At 40.2% G+C, this 22,718-nt stretch overlaps 2 protein-coding genes across 15 annotated transcripts in view; both read left to right on the plus strand.

Moving 5' to 3' along the window:
- The window catches only part of myo3a (myosin IIIA), a 64,022-nt gene extending 43,714 nt beyond the window's left edge, over positions 1–20,308 (plus strand). For 7 of the 13 annotated variants that reach the window (XM_032503347.1, XM_032503355.1, XM_032503346.1 and 4 more), the window contains 18 exons: positions 223–376; positions 847–935; positions 1,048–1,177; positions 1,982–2,064; positions 2,321–2,362; positions 3,731–3,811; positions 3,976–4,181; positions 4,298–4,409; positions 6,480–6,642; positions 6,751–6,837; positions 6,933–7,056; positions 7,151–8,498; positions 8,607–8,751; positions 13,604–13,695; positions 14,023–14,067; positions 15,158–15,198; positions 18,105–18,314; positions 19,646–20,308. In XM_032503347.1, coding sequence (XP_032359238.1) covers positions 223–376; positions 847–935; positions 1,048–1,177; positions 1,982–2,064; positions 2,321–2,362; positions 3,731–3,811; positions 3,976–4,181; positions 4,298–4,409; positions 6,480–6,642; positions 6,751–6,837; positions 6,933–7,056; positions 7,151–8,498; positions 8,607–8,751; positions 13,604–13,695; positions 14,023–14,067; positions 15,158–15,198; positions 18,105–18,314; positions 19,646–19,763 — 3,270 coding nt within the window. In that variant the 3' untranslated portion in view covers positions 19,764–20,308. The remainder of the gene's footprint in view (positions 1–222; positions 377–846; positions 936–1,047; positions 1,178–1,981; positions 2,065–2,320; positions 2,363–3,730; positions 3,812–3,975; positions 4,182–4,297; positions 4,410–6,479; positions 6,643–6,750; positions 6,838–6,932; positions 7,057–7,150; positions 8,499–8,606; positions 8,752–13,603; positions 13,696–14,022; positions 14,068–15,157; positions 15,199–18,104; positions 18,315–19,645) is intronic. The other 6 variants (XM_032503359.1, XM_032503352.1, XM_032503358.1 and 3 more) reach the window with 4 other exon arrangements.
- A 984-nt stretch (positions 20,309–21,292) lies between these two features.
- gad2 (glutamate decarboxylase 2) overlaps positions 21,293–22,718 on the plus strand; it is an 18,905-nt gene continuing 17,479 nt past the window's right edge. Inside the window, exons 1-3 of one of the 2 annotated variants that reach the window (XM_032503361.1) lie at positions 21,293–21,547; positions 22,060–22,284; positions 22,603–22,665. In XM_032503361.1, the coding sequence (XP_032359252.1) occupies positions 22,206–22,284; positions 22,603–22,665 (142 nt within the window). In that variant the 5' untranslated portion in view covers positions 21,293–21,547; positions 22,060–22,205. Of the gene's footprint in view, positions 21,548–21,611; positions 22,285–22,602; positions 22,666–22,718 lie in introns of those variants that run through there. The other variant, XM_032503360.1, reaches the window with a different exon arrangement.

The raw sequence follows: 22,718 nt of genomic DNA on the forward strand, positions 1-22,718 counted from the left end.
GGATTTACCCTGCAGAGATCTGAGTAGCAGTTAACCATAGTCCTCAGAAATCCACCAGATTTTTACCCCAATTAAATTTCCAACACAAAGAAAGCAGAAGGTAACAAACATCTGGCCGACATTAGGGCCATACAGTGGATTTTCCGGCGACATTGGTGCAATCCCGGAAATGAAACGTCATCGGCATAGCCTATATTTACTGTGTCTGCCATTTCCGTCCAGGATGAGTACCTGAATGAGGAGGTGGATGCTCGGATGATTGAGTACGAGGACAACCGGCCCCTCTTGGACTTGTTCTTGCAGAAGCCCATGGGTATGCTCTCACTCCTGGATGAGGAGAGCCGCTTCCCCCAGGCCACCGACCAGACCCTTGTAGGTCAGTGGTCTTCAGCTTATAATCAAAGGACATTGATTTTAACTGAACATGCAAGGTCTTGCTTGGTAGCACCCTTGATCATAATGTTCGCTCCATGTCTTTTAATGTTCAGTACTTCAACCTCACAGATACAAATGATAAAAAGTGTCTTGTGGAGCAATGGGAGACTATAGGCCAATTTTGTACACTCACATTTTATATCTAAATCAACAAATCTGAAATTTGTGTTTCACTACTTCAGAGGGCTCAACAAAGTCAAATCCTCCTTTTGTATAGCGATCAAAAACAGAAGTGAATGTTCAGCTCCACAGAGTAAAGTGCCAGAGAGAACAGCTTGTATTTGATATTCAAATGTATATATTCAATTTTAGATAAGTTAATATGATGTTAAAAATATACTTACGAGCTTCCGCGATTATATTTGTGGTGGTTCTGGCAATAATTAACCATTGTATCATTGGCCATTTTAGAGAAATTTGAAGATAACCTGAAGACCAAAAGCTTCTGGAGACCAAAGAGAGTGGACCTTGGCTTTGGTATTCACCACTATGCTGGAAAGGTAAATAATATTTTCTTCTAATGTGTGCCCGCAGAAGTTTTTTTTAAAACTGAGGCCACCTAATGTGCGTTGGCCTTCACTTAAGTATTCTCCCTCTCTATCGAACGCTAAGGTGATTTACAATGCTGCCGGCTTCTTGGCCAAGAACAGGGACACGCTACCGGCCGACATCGTCCTGCTGCTGAGGTCGTCAGAAAACGAGCTTGTTCGCAAGCTTGTCACCCATCCCTTAACCAAAACAGGTAAAGACAAAAGACATTCCCCCTTCGCAAAGAGACAGAGTCAAAATAAGAGGGAGGTTTGTTTTACACCAACCTTTTAATCAAACACTTTTAAAGCAGCACTAAATACGTACTTAAAGTAAAACAACAGGCTATTGTTACTTATTTTAGCAAGGCTTTTCTCTCTTGTTTGCCAGACTTGTGCCTGGCCTTGGCAGAAAGAGTATCCTTTGTTAGCAGAGCAGACTGCCAGCTATGTCCAAAATTAAATCACAAAGCCAATACTCACATAATCACTCTCTCAGAGTATGCTTAAAGCTGTTGTACTGAGCGTTGCTGTTTCATTTCCAATTTAACAGAAACTCGCAGAGGACAGATCTAGATCAATATGAGATTGTGGTGCTTATTTATTTTTATTTTTTTATTTGTTTTATTTTATTTCTTTAATTAATTTCCATTGTGTTATTTATTTTTGTCATTAATATGTCAGTTGAGCTGTTGACTAGAATTTGACAATGTTACAAAAAAAAAAAAATTCAATAAAATACTGATTACAACAAAACAGTAACTCACATAAAAGGAAAGACTACTGTACATCTGCTCCCTTTAGTTCTTTTAAGTTTAAAATAATCAATATTTTTTTATAGTGTTCAGTATGACAGGTCAGTTTTATGTTTTTTTAAGTGGAAACTCTTTATCCCAACCGGTAAATTTGCCCCCGTTACTGTGGAGGATTCGATTCCTACATGTATGACTAACTCTCCCCTACTGAGTAAGGGCAGTTTGTGTTCACCGACTCTCATCCTCTCTGTGTTTATTTCCCAGGTAACCTTGCCCACACCAAGGGTAAAGGCAAAAACACAATGCGCAGCCCGCGGACCCCGACACGCACCATCACCTTCGCCAAGGTACTTACAGCACCGTGTGCACTATCATTATCACGATCACTGATCTCCTACATCAAGAACTTCCCCTGAGTTGTTCAATCTATATTTTTTTCTTCTTACTCTCACCACCCGAGCCGAAAAACGCTCTTGAGTTACAATTCAGCCTCTCTAGTCTCTACATTGTTGGTTTTTTTACCTTCAACTGTTGTAGCCTCTTCTATTTTAACTGTTTCCATCTTCTTTCCCCCCGTCTGTCTCTGCATTTCTGCCGTAAAAGATGGGAGTGCTAACCTTGTACAGTAATTTTTCTTTCAGTGAGGTAATTAACATATTTCCACATAGTGTTTTATTTTAATAATGCAGACACCATTAATAACTCTAGATATCCTAAAGTGTACAAATAGATCCATAATTTAGTTGTTTGTATTTCTATTAGACTCCTCCTGTGTAGATGTTACATATATTTTTTTTTTTTACAGCTTATGCAAAGAAAGCTATTTTCACTATACACATACAGTTTGCATGCTTGTCATTGTGCTCATGGATGTGTGCAACCTGTAGAATGCTAAGTGCATATGTTGTGGTAAAACCTGTTGGGTCTTCTTTCATATCCATTGCTGCAGATTGTCTGTTTATAGCGCCATGCGTCATGCTGATAACTAAACGGAGTAAAATGTTAGGAAATCAAAGTCTTAAAAAAATGCTCAAGGAAGTAGAAATCTTACATTCAAAGTGTTCAATAATCAGCTCGAGTCAGTTGCCAATGGACAAATTACAACTTACTTTAGTGAATTTGTTTAAACTGCGGCAGTACACTATTGCAGTGCCTGCCAATTGTGAGGCTTAAGGCAATTTGCTCATCTAAAAGCAATTGACAGTAGCTACATTTAAATGAACTGTTTGATGAGTTCTTGAATCTATTTCCATTCATCTGCATATGTTAGACAAAAAGCTCATCAAAGGCTCCGCTCTTAAGAGGCACAATGAGCATTCAAAACAGTATACGGCTGATGGCTCGCTATAAACAGGTTTCCCCCAGGGTAATAGTGCTGAGAATTAGACGTGGAACTTGTTACAATGTTCCAAAATACCAACAGGTTAATACATGTGTATGTGTAGTTGTTATATTCATATTGACGTAGCATTCTTTGTTGTCTTTACGAGGGAAATACTGTACATCTTTGCAGCTAATTAGAGCAGTTTAAAAGCATTTTGGTTTTTTTGATTTGTCTGATTTTTAACTAAGAATGACACTTTTTGAAGTAATAGCTTCAGTTAACTTGTATTTATGCAGACAGTTCACTTCATCTTGTTATTTAAAATTTTGTTGCGTCTCTTTTGATGACACAGTACAAATGCATTGTATCGGTGATTGGTGACTTTTCAAAGGTAGATTAAAGAAGCTTTGATAAAAACGTAGTATACATAAAAATATATGACCTACGTTTAAATTTTAAAGATGTGAATCATCTACATGTGTGCTTCAGTTGTCACCGTTGCTAATACTGTACATTTACTTTAGGTCAGTGTCCTCATTTCATCCTCTTCTTCTCTACCCGCTCGGCTTCTGTACTAAAATGTTCCCTTGCATCTCATGAAGTTGTATGTAAAGCCATTAGTCTGTGGAGACACAGAGTACGCCGTAAATTATTGTGATTTGTGACCAGCCTTATGTTTGTCTGTACAGCCAGGTGAACCTGCAGACACGCCTTACCACCCGAGAGAAACCACCAACATGAGAACCCAGACAGTGGCCTCTTACTTCAGAGTGAGCTTTCTATTTCATTTACTGTTTGAAATGGTTCAAATGTCCGTTTTTTTGCGGAGATGTGTTGTAGACAGCTTTCTCCGTTTGTTTGTTTTTACCACTATTGTTACAAAAACCCTTAATCAAGCTGCCAAATAGGTTTCATCCTCTTGTATTCTTTCTAGTACTCTCTGATGGACCTGCTGTCCAAGATGGTGGCAGGGCAGCCTCACTTTGTTCGCTGTATCAAACCAAACAACGATCGCCAGGCCAGTAAGTTTGACCGGGAGAAGGTCCTGGTTCAGCTGCGATACACTGGAGTTCTGGAGACAGCCAAGATCAGACGGCAGGGCTACTCTCACCGCATCCTGTTTGCTAACTTCATGAAGAGGTCAGCAGACTTCCCTCCACAGCAGTAGTATGGAGAGAGTATTTCAGGAATGAAAGATAAATCAGTGTATGATGTAGTAGTGTCCGCCTAATTGCACGACTGCATGACTGTTACAGGTATTACATATTGGCTTTCCATGCTCACGAGGAGCCAGCTGTGACTCAAGAAACATGTGGCGCAGTACTGGAGAAGGCCAAGCTGGAGAACTGGGCAATGGGGAAAACTAAGGTAAGTAACTTAGTAGGCGTGGGGGAAAAAAATGGATTTACGCATGTATCGTGATTTTTTTTCTGACGATTTATTTATTTTTTAAGATGTTTTTATTTTTATTTAACTTATGTAATTAATTTGTGCTGTTGGGCATCTTGTTTATTTCCTTTTATAAGCAAAGGCAGCGAGGGTAAATGTAGAGATTAATGTAAATCCATTGTTGTACCTGTTATGTACTTCTTTAAAAATGTAATCAATGTCCGACTGACTTACTGATCTGTTTTTTGAAATGTCTCATGATATATTGTCTCTAGGAGCCCTGGTTTGACAATCTAAGCTCACGACGTGAAGCTATTGGCGCAGGTGCGTTTAGGGCGTGTCCAAATCCAGTTTTGCTGGAAAAAAGCTCTGTGTGCCAGGCACATTATTCAAAAGAGTTGTACTTAGTGTCTTCATTAATTCCTTGGTGTGTTTTGGGCGTAACATGTAACAAATCAATCAGTCTCATCTCCCTTTACCTTTAAAAGCTAGGCGCATTTGTCCCTTGGGGCATTGCTATTATGATGGCGGATTTGCACCTTCATATTTTTATATGTAGTGTTTTGCATGTTTGTGTGCTGCTGCGCTGCCCTGTGTGTGTAACAAGCATAGTGTGGGCCGGCTGTGCACACGCTTAGGCACATTTTACTAATGCGCTGTAAAAAAAAAAAAAAGAATTGCTGCGCTATTGCCTTTAGACCAGGTTTTTGTTGATCAATGGCACGATAACTTCCCGCTGCCTCAAGATAGCAATATGCCAAGAATTCACGTGTACACACCTCCTGGTAAGACCAGCACGCCCATGGGCGCAGGTGAATTTACCATTTAAACAATGTGGGTGCTGGACGGGAATTTGACAACTTAAACTAGCAAAGACACTTGTGTTGGGCTTTGTGTTGTTGCCCCCGGGTGCAAGATAAGGTCCTGCTGTTTTTTACATTTTAACCAGGGAAAGCAATGACTAGCACCCCCTGAGAGTGAGACGCTGCTTCCTGAATGTTTTTGACAATGAGTTTTGCTAATAAGTGAGTCATTGAATTTGGTGCGCGCAAATAATTTTTCACATTTTCACAATCTGTAACATGGTGTACAGAGGTGTAACATAGTCTATTAACAGTACAAAAAACTCTCCTTTGGTATTGTATGCTGAATAACAGTCCTTCAATAGTGAATGGGATGATACCAGACCTGGTTCAAGAAACAAAAGTCTCAATTTAAGTGTAACTGAGAAAAACAATAAGGCCAAGTTTTACCAAGGCATAGTGCAGGAAAGTGTTTTTCCTTTACTGAGTTTCCAATGGCTTCCCAATAGCACTGACAACAAAATGAAGCCCATATGGGCTTGTTTTGTTTTACACAGTCTGATTATAATGACCACATATAATAACCATGGATGCAAGGCCATCCAAATTAAAACTGCACCTAATTCATTAACACTCCACAACCAATTTCTTGTAGAACATGTTAAATAGTTTGCATGATAAAGGATATTATGCGCTACACTGCACTCTATTGCAAAGCAGTGCCACCTCAGTGGATGGAGGCTATTTTTAAGCGCTTTCTTTTTGCACATCAACTTTATTCACATTGATTTCTTATAATTAAGATAAAAACTTGTTGCAACTACCTGGGAAGCACAGCACGTATCTCCACATCACATCTCAATTTTCTTGGACAATTATGTACAATAATTACTTGGTGAAATAATTTATCAGCTACATGATTTTTTTCACTGCTGCTACTTGTTATTCACACTGTACTTATTAATGTGAGTACTGCATTTATGTCGACAATGCACCACAATCCATTCCAATCCATTTGAAACAATCTTTTTAACTAAATCTTATTTGTAACCTTATCCCACTTTACTTCTACTTAACTTTTTTATTTCTTTTTTGTGAGCAACTGTAACTAAATAATATCCCTGAAGGGATCAGCAAAGTATTCTGATTCTGATTAAGCCACAGTTGCAGAAAAAGAAAGCTGATGGATTTTTATGAGTAAAATAGATTTGATGTTGTAAAGTCTTTTATGGGTCCCTACTCTCAGGTGTTCCTCAAGTACTACCATGTTGAACATCTGAACCTGATGGTGCAGCAGGCCACACAGCGGATCATTCTGCTCCAGGCTTACGTGCGAGGCTGGCTCGGAGCCAAACGATACCGGCTGATTTTAAAAGAGAGAGAACAGAGTGCTCTGGTGCTGCAGTCAGGTTAATAAACTGTACACTATGTTATGTACTACAACATGAAAAAGCTAGCAAGCAATCAGTCTGAGGTTTTCAATGCTTTGATTCTTTTTTTTGATCCACACTCTCCAGCTTACAGAGGCCATAAAGTTCGGAAGAGGGTGGCCAATGACAAAAGCAAAGCAAAGTTTGAGGCCTTGATCGGCCAGTTTCAGGCTGGTAAGAACAATCTGAGATGGAGTCAGTTATCCAACACAATCTAAGCTTGGTGTGTGTGTTACATTGGTTTACGTTCCTCTTGTCGCCTTCTTCAGTTTGCAAGGGCCATCTGGCAAGAAAGAAATACAAGGAGTTGGTAGAGGAGAAGAACAAAGCTGCAACCAAGATTCAGGCTCGCTACAGAGGGCACAAGGAAAGGAAAAGCTTCAAAAGAAAACGGTATGAGAGAGAGGAAATTTACACAATATTGCCCTGAGGAAAAAAAACAAGGTATATTTCTTTTTGACAAAGATGTATGCATATTTGTTTGTAGAGAAGCCAAAGAAAAGGAGCAAGCACAGAAGGCCCTTAAAGAAAAAGAGGAAGAGACTCCCAAGCCAGAGGAGATCACCAATGGAGAAAGTTCCTCCGCTGCCGCAGTCGAAGCGAATAACGAGGAAGATGAAACAAAAGCTGCCGTTGTTCTCCAGAGCAACTTCAGGGGCTACAAAGAGAGAAAAAAGTTTAAGGAGAGAAAAAAAACGATGGCCGGGGCCGAATTAGAGTTACCACCGAATGCAGTGGTGAAACAAGAAGGTGGACAAGAGCCGACCAGCAAAGAAGAAGGGGTAAAAACAGCTGATAAAACGGAGAATGACGACGACGAAGAAAGCACGTATGAAGCAGAGGAGAATGATGACAGTGATCACACTCAGGTGCCAGACGATGAGGACCACACAGAAGTGGCAGACGAATTGATTGAGGATGCACTGGCAATAGATGCTGGACAGGACAAGAAGGAGGAGAACGGTCAAGAAATGGCTGCAGGGGAAGAGGCTGTTAACATAGAAGAAGAAACCAAGGCTGCCACTGTCCTCCAGAGTAATTTCAGAGGTCACAAAGAGAGGAAGAGGTTGCAGGACGAAGGCAAGATCCCAGCTAAGAAACAGAAAGCAAAAAGTCCTTCTGGTGAAGAGGCAGTGCCTACAGTAAGCAGCCCTACGGGTGAGGAAATGGTTCCCGCAGGTCAAACGCCAGCAGAGGAAGTTGGCTACGTAGCGACAGAAAAAGAAGAATCACCAAAAGCTCAAGATTCAGCAGATGTTTCTTCAAGTGATGTCCAGTCAGAGGGCCAAGACCAGGCCAAAGCAGCTGTGGTGCTTCAGAGCAACTTCCGTGGCCACAAGGAGCGCAAACGACTCGAAGAGGAAGGAAAGATCCCGAAGAAGAAAAGGAAGGAAAAAGAAATTACACCCAAACCTCCAAAAGAAGAAGAAGAACAGGTAACACAGACAGAAGAATTAGGGCCAGAATCCCAGCCGAATGCTGCTGCGGAGGGACTGGACGAGGAAAAAGCTGCTACTGTCCTTCAGAGTAACTTCAGAGGCCACCGGGACCGGAAGAAACTGAAAGCAGAGAGGGAAACCCAAAACAAAACAAAGGAAGAAGCTGCCAATGATGCAGAAGAGGAAACTAAAGAGGTGGAAGAGGCCCTGGAGGTTACTGATGTGATGATAGAACGTAAAGAGGAGACAGATGCTGAAAAAGAAAGACTGGAAGAGGAGCAGGCTGCAGTGAAGATTCAGAGCAACTTCAGAGGGTACAAGGACAGGAAGAACCTGAAGGCCAACAAGCAAACAGCACAGACAGAAGCTGCGCAACTAGAGAGCTTCTCCAAAGAGGTAAAAACTTTAAACACTTTTTATTTTTATTTTGTACCCAATCACCTATCCAACTCATCCTTTTTTTTTCCCCCATTCATATATTCGTTTTTCAAATCTCTTCAACAGATCACAAACACTTCTCAGGACTTCTTGGCGCTGCAGCACAAGTTGAATGAGATCATCCAGGCCCATCAATCAAACCCTGAGGACAATGGCATGTTTGTGAGAGGAAAAGCAATCAATGGCTTTGTGCCTCAGAATCACCAATCAAGTAAGATAATTGAGATTGGCTCTTTGAAAAACAGATTATAAAGCAATAAATATAATTCATAATGTCGGCACGGAATGACCCGAGGTTAATGTGCAGTCTTGGTTCTGTTTTTGGAATCCTCAACTATCAGATAATTGGGGAAGACAGGCTGCCTGTCTAAAGAGGACATGTATCTATTCTTCTAGTCTTTGCTGCACTGAGGTTATCCATCAACCATTCAGCATGACAAGGGATTACATTCAAGCCTTCGTTGTAAATATAGACGATTTGAGGCAAGAATAGCTGCTTGTTCAGTATTTATTATTTCAATGTTAAAGGTGTGTGTGGGCAGCTTTTTCCAAACCTTTTTGTAATGTAAAAAAAAGAAAGAGATTTAATTACCGTCTTTTAACAGACAGAAGAAGGTGGTGTTAATGACGTACGCCGTTCTCTTTTCTCTCTCGTGACGCTCGATTAGATCAGGAAACCTGGGAAAGTTAAGTGCCAACACAGGAAGCGCTTCTCTTCACAATGTGTCATCAAAAATAAGATTTGATTTGCACAGGTGATAGGTGTAATTGCTTTTGGGGTGGTGAGCGGGAGGGGGGGGAGGGGACTGCAAATTGAAAGTTCACCGGCAAACGGAGCTGGCAGCTAAAGTCCTGCCGTCCTCGTGGGTTCAGGTCTCATGAGAGAAGAATGTAATAATTATGTAATAATGCCAATAATTGTCATTGTCAGCTGGCATCATTCATTTGATCTTTGTTGGCTTTTTGAGTTTAATTGCAGAGTATAAAGTGTAGGCTTACAATTTCTTTTAAATTATTTGATGTGTCATCTGTCTGATTCTCAGCATTCAAATTAGGTCTTTGCAACATTTGTTATAACAACTCACATGAGAAGCTGAATGTCCTAGAAATTACGTTCATATTGGACAATTCTGAAGCTCATTCATTTCTCCTAATTCTCTTGTTACAGTGCCAATGCAAAAATTAGTGCTTCCTTTATGTAGCAAATGTAAGGGTGTGGAGATCAGGATAATGGATGGACATGTAGCGAGCCCAGCTTTATGCAGGACACTGGATACTGTTCACACCCTGTCACTGACTACCTACTTTCCCTAGCTTTAACCAAGGGATTTAGCTTCTTCAAACCTAATTATACTTGCTTAACACTGGCTGTTGTGGCCAAAAGTGGCAATTCTGGTAAGACGCATATTGAATTTCCTTCTATTTCCCACCATTCTCAAGTCACTTGCTTTAAAGACATCATAAGGCAACCTGATAAAATGTTGTGTAGCACAAGTATCCACAAAGTCAGCAAACTCATGTCAAAAAATGTCAGTTATATAGAAATATCTATTCTTTGCTGACATTAGCCACTGTAAGCTACTGGTCATACCAGACAGAATAAGGATGCAGCAACGAATCCCCTGAGTGTGTTGAATTGAAAGGGTTCCATTGTATGGCTTTAAATTAAACTTGTCATATGCAGGAGGAAGATTTCATATTTTTTTAGACATTACACAAGCTGTGTTCAAAACTGTTCCTGATCACGGAAATAATGCACTATGTAGTGTGATCGTCATTTTGTAGTGGTGTTTGAATTCTCTGCGGTAAATTTCATTCACTATATAGTCCACTTTCAAATACCCACAATGCACAGCTAATTTGAGTGTACATATGATGTGCCCTACATTTTACTCCCGCATACCACAATGTAACGTGGCGGTGTTTTGAAGAGAAGAAGAAGCAGAAATCCTGGCTTTCTGTCTAAACAGTGGAAATGTAACTTATACAGAATACAAATTTTACTATCCTCCTGGTTGCTCGCTTTGTTTCGGGGACGTAGTAGTAGTATTTTCAGTTTGTTTACATGATTCTGGGTGCCCACCTTTGTCACACAAATAACGGCACATCTCCCAACAATGTGTTTTCAGAAATCTAGTTTGGTCATTCCCTACATAGTTCACTATTTAATAAACGCTACATAGGAATAATGAGTGAGTTAGGGAGGGAGCGGTTTTGAACACAGCTATAATCTCACTTTAATGTTAAAGGTCCCATGGCGTGAAAATTAGGTTTTGAGGTTATGAGGGTTTTTTAACATTAATATGCATTGCTACAGCCTGCCTATGGTTCCCCAGTGGCTAGAAATGACAGTAGGTGTAAGCCGAGCCCTGGGTATCCTGCTCTGCCTTTGAGAAAATTAAAGCTCAGTTGTGCCAATCTGGAATCTTCCCTTATGACCTCGTAAGGGGCAAGGTTACCTCCCCTTTCTCTGCTTTGCCCATCCAGAGAATTGGGCCTGCCCATGAGAAAGAGACATAACGGCTTTCAAACGAGCAAAGTGGCAGTTGGTCAAGGCCACACCCCCAGCCTCCACCTTGTGCCCCCCCTCCCCTCAAAAGCTACAGACTCAGAAATGGCACATACTTAGGAAAGCTCATTGTGGGACTGGCTCTGCATCAAGGCTGAATTTCGGGAAAGAGACTTCAAATATGGTTAAAGGGGACCACTAAGGTCCAAAGAGCACCATGTCATGGTACCTTTAACCAAGTGTTTTAGTTGCCTTTAACTATGCCTTTTCCATAGTTGTTGTCCTAAGCATGATCTTTTTTCTTTTGAAATTTGCAGAATTGTCTAATATCAGTGGTAGGCAGATGTTGTTTCCAGTGTTTATAATAATAATAGTAATAATGGCGCACATAGTCTTATTTGGGAAATGGAGAGCAGGCCAGCGTCTGAAGGGTGGAGTGTATGGATGGAGGAGGTCAGAGAGGTACTGTGGGGCCAGGGCATGGAGGGATTTGTAGGTGAAAAGGAGGATTTTATATGTGACGCAGTACTTAATTAAGAGCTGGTGAAGGTAGATGAGGGTTGGGGTGATGTGCTGCCAGGTCTTGGTTTGGGTGAGGAGTGTGACCCTGGCGGTTGAGTTTTGGACACACTGGAGCCTGTCTACGGTCTTGCTGGGGACCCTAGACAAACGGGAGTTTATGAAAGCAAACCCTTAGCTAAGCTAAGCTAACTGGCTGCTGGCTTTAGCTTCAAATACACCATGCAGACACGAGAGTGGTATCAATGTTTTCATCTAGCTCTTGGCAAGAATGTGAATAAGCATGTTTCCTAAAAGGTCCAACTATTTCTTTAAGTGAAATTTACACACATTATTCCACAGAGAGTTTCCAGTAGAGTACAGTGTTCCTTTAATCTGGGCATGTTTGCCCTTTACATGCTTTTCTTTAGCAGAGCCTGAGGTAAAGCAGAATAAATTATCTGTGTTATTTCCAAGGGGCTACTTCAACTCCCTGTTAAATTATGCTTTCTAGCCCCACTGGGTCATTTATACATCTACAGTCCAAAGCTATCCTCACACATGTCATTGACACAAAAACCAAATCAAAATCAATTGTGACGCATACAATAAAAGCAAAGGAATGCCGGTCACATTGTTCTTGACGGGAAAGGTCGTCAAATGTTAATCACGTTTTGTTAGCAAGCGTTTCCAACAATTATGGTAGGAATTAATAAGAGGGGCTGTGAAATTGGCTTTTACTTGTTTGAGCAATACAGAATGACCTTTAGATGAAGTTGTTCAATTATATTAAAAACTTTTCACCTCCTGTACCTGAGAGCTTCTGCACATGATAGATTGTTGTGTGTTTTCCTCTTTCACATGAACAGTGATTAATAATAAGCAACAAGCAAAGGTCATTGTAATATGTAAATAATGGCAAATACATTCCCAAAGAGGAATATTGTAACAGTTTCAGTCATGACAGATTTAACAGATTACAACACATCCACTACAATAGGCTATGGAAGATGTTATGCATGAAAAGGGACCCAGATGGTCTCTTCATATTCAATAAAATGCAGGGAATCAAACATGGATCCTCACAAAGTTACAGGACAATTTGTTTGTGTCGCAGGTTGTTTCACATCATCTCTGTTGGAAAATGTAAATCTGCCAAAGGCCTTAGGGTTAAACTGCTGTGTGTTTGGAAGGCAATTCAGCAGGTCAGCATGGTGCCAGATCACATTCAATAGTCTCTCTCCAATCAACCATGTATGTAACGATCCCACCGGCTCTGGAGCTGTTTGATCATGATGTTCAGCCACAAAAGTGACTGCAATGACCAAAGATGGTTATGGTTAATCTGACTGTTTTTTGTGTCTTTTTCCCAACCTCCTCTAAATCCCAATAGAAAAACTACACATCGTGTTGTAAAGGTCACAGGATTCTGCAGACATTAACGCCACTTGCACTTATTTTGAGGTAGAATAGACATAGCTTGGGCTGACTAATCAAAGTACTAAACATAATGTAGCAGAGTGGTGCGAGAAAACCAAGAAGAGGCGGTTTTATTCTGCCTCAAAGTAGGAAAGGCAAAACATGTTGTGCTGCTTTGTCTTGATCGTGTAATTTTTTTAGGAGAGGGCCTTGGGGGTTTAAGGCGACGTCTATGTAACCCATGGAGTCTTTTCTCTACTGTGTACATATTAAAGACTTAAAACAAAGAATAAGAAAAAATTACTTGAAAAGACTGTGATGCGCTGTAGTTCTTCTTGGGGAAAAAACATCACAAAAAGTTAGAAATACTTTTTTCTCTCCTTAACATTAACCTTCATGAACAATAGTGAAATAGAGATACTTTACATTAAAAAGCTACTATGGACTTAATGTTGCAGATTAATTGAGTGTGAAATTGTACTTTAGGGACAATTTTCCTTTCAGTTTCCATTCATTTGCTCTCTTCTGATAGGAATCAATACCCTGCGTAATTATGTCTTGTTTTGAATGCTAAGTACAATCAACATGATATCACTGTCTGATGTTTTTAACAGTCTGATGTCCTTGTTATTTTCAGCTGACAAGAGGCAGCTGAGGACCCCCCGCAGGACCCAGCAGCCAAAGACCCTCAACACGCTAGAGGACTCTACGTATTACAACTTGATTCATGTGAGTCAGAAAGAGATGGAGAACGATTTCAGATACCGTACTACAACAAAACTTTGCTGTCAGCTGCTGTGTGACACTGTAACTACTTCCCCAGCTATCAGCTTTCACAATGCACTATTGATTGGCAATTTATTTCTTTGTGTTGTACTCTTAACTAGATATGTTCCCAGGGCAATAAATATCAGCCTATTACAAAGTTGTCTGCAAAAGATTGTTCCAGAGTTTCTTTGCTACTTTTGACAGATAACAATTTTCTTCAGCAGTTTCTTTTGTGTTGCTTTTTATTAAATGACCTATGTAATTATTTTTAATGTTTCATGATTTCAGCGAACAATAGCTCAGCGCAAAATAGCTCTTTTTGCAGCGTTTCAGGTTTGTTACAAAGCTGTCAATTCTGTTAAGTCAACCTATTCATATACTGTATATTGCATCTAATCAATAATTGAATCAATTATTAATGAAGACTAGACATTCACCATTTGATAAAGAGTAAGAAACTTTAGCAATAACAAAAAAAGCGTTGTAGTTTAAAAACATGATTGACCACTTGATTACTTCCTTACTAATTTGATCACATGTATTAGAGCGGAATTCACTGAAAATCTTTGAGGTAATATTAAATATTTTAGAAATGCTTTTATTAATTGAAAATAAATAACTATAACGAAAAGTATTTTAAAACAGTAGTTCCCAACATGTGGTCACAACCCTACAAGGGGTCTCGTGAAACAGAGGGAGGCCATGATGACACAATAAACTGGACATGCCAAAAAAAATGGACTTTAATTTAGAATATGCTCAAATTTTATCAACTAAAACCAGAAATAAGAATCCTAACATGTTCATAGTGACAATGCTAATATGTTGGTAAAATATTTACCTTGTTGACCACCTTCCTTTAGCATGTTAGCATGCTAGCATGCTAATTTGTTAATCAGCACTAAACACAAAGTACAGCTGAGGCTGATGGGAATTTCATATGTTTTGCAGGCATTACACAAATAAAGTATCAAGCACTAAGCACTAAATTAATTGTATTAATCCTGAGGGAGACATTAATATCTCAAACTAAATTTCACATCTATTTATCAATATTCATGTCAGAACCACAAATATCAACCACAATGGGAGATAAAGGAAAGATCCGGGGATCACCAAAGTCAGTAGGATTCCTCCTCTGGGGACCATGAGTGTCTGTGCAAAATTTCATGGCAAACCTTTCTGTAGTTGTTGAGATATGTCAGTCTGGTGCTAGCATGGCTAAAATTAATCTTTGACTAACTGGTCCCAACTTGTAAACAAATGCAAGCTGTAATGGGCCAAACCGCCTTTTTGCTTTGTATTCAGTCAAAATGTTGGGAACAACTGTTCTAAAACCACTTTCTTTTGCTTTACCTGAACACAGAGATTAGGAGTGTTTGATTGACATGTAGTGATCTGTCCTCTGTTTCTCTCCATCCAGCGGTCTGTCCAGGATGATAAACGCAAGCCCAGGAAAGAGGAGTAAGTGCCAACTTCTTATTTCAACTTAATTTTAACAGACTATGTTTTTTAAAGGGTTGGCCTGTTGCCTGCCTTGCTTCGCACACTAGGTCAGGAGTAATGACTAGCCTTCTACCAACATACGAACGGTGTCTGGGTCCAGACTTAATGATCTGCAGAATTACACATCCTCTGCAAAATTAATTAGCCTCATCTTTCACCTTGATATTAAATGTTAGGCATCATAAATATTAGGTGTGGTGGTATGTACGATCTTTCATATACATTGCTAAAAAAAAAAAGGGACTAGAGAGATTGTGTGGATGTTTGTGTTCATGCATATGTATGTATGCATCGTATGGGCCACAAGGTGAGCGTACCGCCCAGACTGAGGTGGTGAAGATAGACTGATAGGGCTGTGCTGAACACAAAAGGGCTAGGGCACTTTATCACAGCAGTCTGCAGAGACACAGACACACAGCGCTAAACATCAAGGGTAATAATTTGTTAGCAGATAAATACAGCCAGCGATGGACAGGAGCAGTTTACATGCATCATTAAGGATGAGAAGGTCAGCAGGAAAGATAGCATCGCTGGGTAAAGTTGACAGCAGAGGAGGATTGGAGATGGAAGTGAGTGGGTGGTAAGAGGAGTGAAAACTGAAGTGTAGACAGAGCTGATGAAAGTAAATGGGAGTAAAGAAAATATAAAAGAAGAAATAGGGAGGTAAAGTTAATCAGGAACAGTGATAGCTAACTACAGATATCTATATTTCATTGCCAATATTTAAGCAATGATCTATTCCATGTCTGTTTCGTACCCTATCTAAAGATGTGTCAATGTTTCCAACACTAGCTTGATAACCATAAACTGAGGAACTAACCCGGTAGTTAGCATGAGTAGTAACCAGGCTGAACTGGTTCCCTTGTGGATGAACACTAAAAAACTACAAAAATTCCATCAACTCAAATGTGAAATCCAGAAACAGGACTAGGTGACTACATTGACTTTGTGATGCTGTGCTCAGCCAGTAATGCTAATGCTAATGCTCACAATGGCAATGCTAAGTATTTGGTCATAAACCAGAAATAATTCATTTTCATTGAAAGTACAGTTTATCCAGGAGGGGGACATCAGTATCTGAACCAAATTATTGGCAATGCATACAATGGTTGTTGAGATATTTTACTCAAAACCACTAACGTCAACCTCATGTTGGCACTAAAAATAAAGTCAGGTGATCACTTATCTCTAAACAGTATGACTGCAGAAGCGTTCTGGTATCCATTTGTAGTTTGAGTCGTATTGACCAATCGCGTTAGTGCTGGCTTTGGTTGCATGCGGATGATCAGTCAGTGTTGAGAGCAACGCTTGGTGACGATTGAGCTTTTTATTTATAACTTATTTATAACTGTATTCATATGCAGATGTCTGTTTGTAGTGAGTCTCTCAAGTCCAACTCCATTCTCGCGTCTAACAATGACCAACGTAGGTAAGAGGAAGTCTTGCCTCGGAAACCCGGAAATATTGGCCTTTTCCCTAAAAGGCTAAATTATCGTCAGGCCGCTAGCCCATGGGTTCCGGGATTAGGGGATCTCTAAAGTCATTAGTGTACTGTACATACTCTAAGAACTATGAACGTGAAAAACGTTGTGCCAATCCATCCAGTAGATGTTAAGCTATTTAAGTAAGGGACATCTGAGAAGGGAAAGATGTAACTAGAAACATACAAGTGTACAGTACCATCACAGAAGGTCTTGTTATTGTCCAAAACTCTCAACTGAACTTTATAAAGCTCCCCTATTGTTTATCACAGTGCGAGAAATGGCTAACTTTACCCTACAAGTTTTACTAGGCGATAACTTGGTAAATTGTTTTTGGTATTGATCCAGGTCTTTGTGTAAAAATCTGTTTACAAAACATAATTCAGTCAGAGAACAGGAAAGTAATTATAATCAAGAGGAAATTTTCATTTCAGACCCAAAACAACACATGGATCGTGTTTCATCAGAGGGATGATTGTATATCCAGCGTGTCTCTAAACTCAGCTCAGACCTCAAACTCATCACAGTATTAAAATGAGATTAGAAGAGTTGACAGGAAAACGTTGACACTCCTCTTGTTGTAGCACTGTAGTCATGATAACACTGATTTCCTATAGCGGTCGTCACTTATTTTAATAAAGTGTGAGACTTATTGATCTCCACATGGAAACTCTTTTTTTCTTCACTGTTCATGTGGAGGCCAGTGGTCGACTCTGCTTTGTGACATCATCCCTGGAGCTGAGGGGAGGTGTCTGTGTGATGCTCATGGAGAATTTCCAGATACTGTGGGCTTGATAATTGTGCTCCTTTTCTCATTTCCTCTATTATCTGTCACTATGCTCAGTTAATTGCCAGGCAAAATAAGTGTCTTAAAATCAAATCCCACCAAAACACATGACACAGACTGTATATTTTTGTCTTAGTCTTCTTAATGTAAGAATTATTTGCAAAGTGACTACACACTTTTGAACAAGTTAAATCAGCTAGGAAGACCACAACCTTGTGTGGAAAGTTATTGCCTTAAAGGTTTATAGATTTTTTTTCCTTTCACTTTGATGCAGAACAGAAATACCAATAAGCATAAACAAAGACAGAGTGCATGAGGTGCATGTTTTAGTTTCTTTGGGAGAGGACACACCTGGGATCGATCAGTCCTAACCACATATAGTTGGTACCTACATTTTATTGTTAGTCTGGAATTTGGACAATATGTAACCCAGGAAAACATTAACAAAAGGAGGAAAATCAAACCAAGCCATGATTTTAAGAGATACCACCGTCACTTCAGACTGGTATTGAGTATTGCTCACCAGACTATGAATAAAAAAGCACCACAAAGTCTGTCCTCCTAACATCCATTTATCCCCTCTGTTTGTGTTCCAGTCCAGGGAAGCTGCTGGATGTGGATGACCACTACTACCGGGAACTGTCCACCAGCAGGTCTGAACCCTGCATCTCCACAGAGGACACGTCACCCAGCAGCATGCCTGAGAGAAGGCAGTCTACAGAGCTGACACCAGCAGCCGCCAGTAGACAGACCAGAGAGAGGGCCGTCACTGAACCAGAGCCTCCCAAACCTTTCAGGGACAACAGGTATGTTCTTGTCCCTTATGTGCTTTATATTTTAAAAAAAAGCATTGATTAAAATGGTCAGAGAAACGGTTTTATAAATATACAACTATGAATCTTGGAAAAAATGTCCATCAATGGTCCCGAAATGAGCAACAATTTAGAGCTCCACCAATTACTTTGGGGGCCACACTGTATAGTATACAAGCAGACACCGAAATTCCCATTATCATGGTTTCCGTTTTTAATGGCGCACACTGTTCTCGTTTTATTTTATGACAAAATTATCGAACCCAAAGGTCCCCTTACCGACGCCTCATGGTCAAGGTTGTGAATGGCCTCTTTGATGTTTATCCAGCTGTCCACTGATTTAATATCTGTGTACAGTGACTTCATGATACAACATACTTAATGTATCTGCAGGATGACTTTGCTGCTGGTTCAGAAAGTAAAAGTTGTGCTGTAGAATTGTGTTAAAATTAATTTTGTGAATAGATTGATTTAAAATGTTGCACTCAGTCATATTTGTGTACGTTCACATGCAAACGGTAACGCCATCACTGCAAATACTGAGTTAAAAGCAAGCATTTTAATGCATTTATCCACTGCATGGTACGGCTCTGCTTGATTCAAATCACTTTTTTGGTGGCAGTGCTTTTCTCTTTTTTTTCTACTGCCATGACAACCAAACAACAGTAACATCAGCACTTCGTCGATTGTATCGTAAGTTGTCTACGGCTTAGTTTTGCAGGCTCCCATTTTTATTAAATCTGGGTCTAGTGAATATATAAATTACTGTTGCAATTGATTGAAGCTTGGCTATTTAAAAGTCATGGGTTTATGTTCCGTGTTGCGTTACAGATAAGTCTGCAGTGATTTAACTCCGCCTTTTAGTATTGGCTCAGCTCACTTGAAACCTTGACTGAGTTGATACCAAAAAAGTACCAAGTACTATCCTTACCTTTTGCTAATTCAAATGCAAAAACTAGCACTCTGCTATGTATGAGTGGCATTTGTGAGGTTCCTGCACCTTTATGAGTCTTTGTTTTTTCCAAAAATGCCACACCTACATTTCGCATTCTTGTTGGTCAAAGCGACAAATCCAAGTACAAATTCCATCTGTTTTCCAGTCCTGCCCGGCCACTGCCTCAGACAGCCCGCTCACATGATAAATGGCCGCTGAAGACGATAAACAAAATGAAATATTTCCCCTGAAAATACATCTGTTCATCTCCTTTCTCATTCTGTTTTTGGTATAAATCTTTCAAACCATCTGTTGTTGCTTTTCCTTATTTTTTCTTCTACTTTGCGCTCTATCTTTGTGTTCACTGCTCTCTCTTGTGTTGCGTTAACAGGCGCTCAGTTCCCAGAATGCCCTCCACTGAGAGTCGGACTGAGGACAATCCGTATGACTTCAGACATATTCTGAGGAAGACCTCCCAGAGACGAAGGCTCATCAAACACTACAAATGACTGAACCGTTTTAGCCATCTGGCAAATAATCTGTGTCAATGTATTATCATATATCATGCTATGTGATGTACAAGTATTTTAATTCATTACAGCTTCTTGAAAGAACCTTGAGGAAAATGAAAAGCACTGACTGCATTGATTATAATTATGATCACTATCAGTCTAATGAATCTAAATGCAGCATAGACAGTATAAGGGTACATGTAAATAATAAAATGCTATACCTTTAATACTGTAACTGAAGGTTTTGTTTATGTAATTTGTAAATTAGACATTGCTACATTTGCTCATTTTACTGCATCAATTTTCCCTTCTGGGCAAATATTGTGTTTGAGGTTGTCCATATCCATTTAACCATCAAATAGAATTGTAAAATATATATATAGATCTTGTAAATACAAAAGCCATCATTACTTTGCATTTTAATCCATTTTGAAAGATGTATCTTTTGGAAAAAAGCTGCTTTGGTGTTGTTATGTTGTAAATGCTGTTATCTCTGTTTTGTTCATTTAAATGTAACATATATCAAATTCCTTGTGATGTTCTATTAATATTGTGTTTAGCATAGCTGCCCTCATGCAACCTGAGTTCATTTGGAAGTGATGGTATGCTATGCTGTACTTCCTCAACGATGACCAAGCTGTTTTATTGTCTTTCGTACCCCATTTCCTCACCCAAATATCACTACATTCATGTAGTTATTTTGTGGTTTAAAAAAAAGAAAAAAAGGCCCCACTCTTTTACACTTGTATTATCTTATTATTATCTACTTTTCCATATTGGCTTTAACATTTCTTTGAGATTCAACTTCTGACCTTTAAATGAAGTAAACCCCCCAGGGAGCGTTAGTGAATGCCCAGCTACATGCTGACTGCACACACTGGCACAAAAGAGACTACAAACAGCCAAATAACTCCAGACAAAACACAGACAGCAAGAAAGGATCAACTGGGATAGACTCCCAGCTCCACAAAACCCCACACATGGATGAGAAGGTATGGAATATGCTTGGATGGGCGATCCTATAGAAAGAAAGAACAATATTGTTTGAAGTTAATTGATGTCAGAGAAAATCTACAACTAAAATAAAATAAATCGTTGTAAGGCCTTTTTGGAGACCCACAGACTTACTGTAAGTCCATACGCACATTTTAAGTAGTATTGTGGCTTTGCCAAACGGTTCCGTTTATTTTAGTGAATCTTTTGTGGTTTTAAATGGTTGTACACGATTGCATTCATAAATCATAACAGATGTGGCTGAGGCTAGCTCTCATGCCCGCAGGCTCCCTTTGCCTGCATCGTGTTTAAACGATGAGAAAACATGGCAGAACATGACCGTTGGATTGTAATATTGTAATGTGACTTCAGGCTCTGATACTATTTAAATTTATATTATCTTTTTTTTTTTTTACCTATTCAAAATCTACAAACCAGTGTCCATTCATTTTTATTATAGTTAGGGTAGGAAAATTGGCTATCTCGATTCTTGAAGAAAAGTCCTGGATAATCATATTTATGTGCAACAACAAAAAAAGAAATATATACACGGGAAGAATTTACCCTGCAACAAGTAAATTGCAGTAAGTAAACAAGTAACTAGTAATAAATACTTTTGGAATAAGGAGCCCCAACACTGACAGCAGAGAGGGACCAATGCGCACCAAGTCTCCTCGCCGCTCCACTGCTTCCTCCACCATGCGCGCAATTAGAGCAGCCGGTCTCTGAGAAATAGGTCTGCAATTGCCGGCAGATGTATTAGTTTGCATTCACTGTCTGTATGGAGGGTAAGTTCAGCGCGCAGGGGACTAGATGTTGAGGATGTATGTATGTATGAATGTATGTATGTATGTATGTATGGAGTCACGACGCAACGCAGTTCGTCATGACCTGAAGTGAATCACGATGGGATTGCTTTAGTGACGTGGAATTAAGGTTAGATGCAATTAGCCATGGCGTGTAAGAGCTGCATATTTACCAGCAGCTGAAGCATAAAGCTGCTCATTGATCCCACTTCTCATCACCTTTTTTTTGGGGCTATTTCTGTACACACGTTCATCCAGAGCAGAAATTTTTTCACCCTGAACTCGAGCACTATATTTATGTAGTGGGGAGCGCGTGGTGCGCTGACTGAGTGCGCCGCTGAAGTCCAGCGGATTTCTCTGAGAGGACGCTGCTCTTTGCTCAGTGCAGCTGTGGACGACAGCAGAAATAGCCCAGTGGACGCCTTTTGTGTTTCTATTTCTTTTATTTTACCAAACGCGTTTTACTATTAGGTTTTTTTCTTCTTCTTCTGCAGCACAAAGCGTATATCGGATGCACGGCTGGGTTTCCAGCAGTCGGAGAGCTCTGGCCAGATTCAGCACCACATCAGCTTTGGACAGCTCCGCGTGGATGGGCTCTGTCGGTCTCCGTGTCTCCAGCAGCTCCTAACTACCGGCAACAATGGCATCGCAGGGTTTCTGGTCTCTTGGCGGAGATAATGCGGGGGCCAATAACACCGGGAGTCAGAGCCCCAGTACACGTGAGTGGCTTTTTTGTCTTCAAACCACCTCTGATGGACCGGCAGCTCTAATTCCAGTGCATTGTCTCATGCCAGTGCGCTGCATTCGGTGTCACTGCCGCCGATTGAAAACCCAAACAGGCCTGATGTATCTATAGTCGAAAACATCTGCTTTTTCACCTTTTCTCGTTTCACCCTGCAGGATGCAAGAATTCCGTCTAAAAGAGCTCTTTTACTGTAACTTGCGGGGCGCTTTTGTATTTCGGCTTCTATCTTAAAGTTGGACTCTGAACCTGAAGCCTGCCCATCCTTATTTGATTTGTCCCCTCTCTGTTCCAGCCAGGGCTTGGTGCCAAGCGGCTGCCCAGAAATTATCCGGAGGAATTGGATCGAAATTATGTGGTATGTTGGTTCACAGCGGAGGGAGTGGGGGGGGGGGGGGGGGGGGGGGGGGG

Source organism: Etheostoma spectabile, chromosome 22, assembly GCF_008692095.1.
Source record: "Etheostoma spectabile isolate EspeVRDwgs_2016 chromosome 22, UIUC_Espe_1.0, whole genome shotgun sequence".
Lineage (NCBI taxonomy): Eukaryota > Metazoa > Chordata > Actinopteri > Perciformes > Percidae > Etheostoma > Etheostoma spectabile.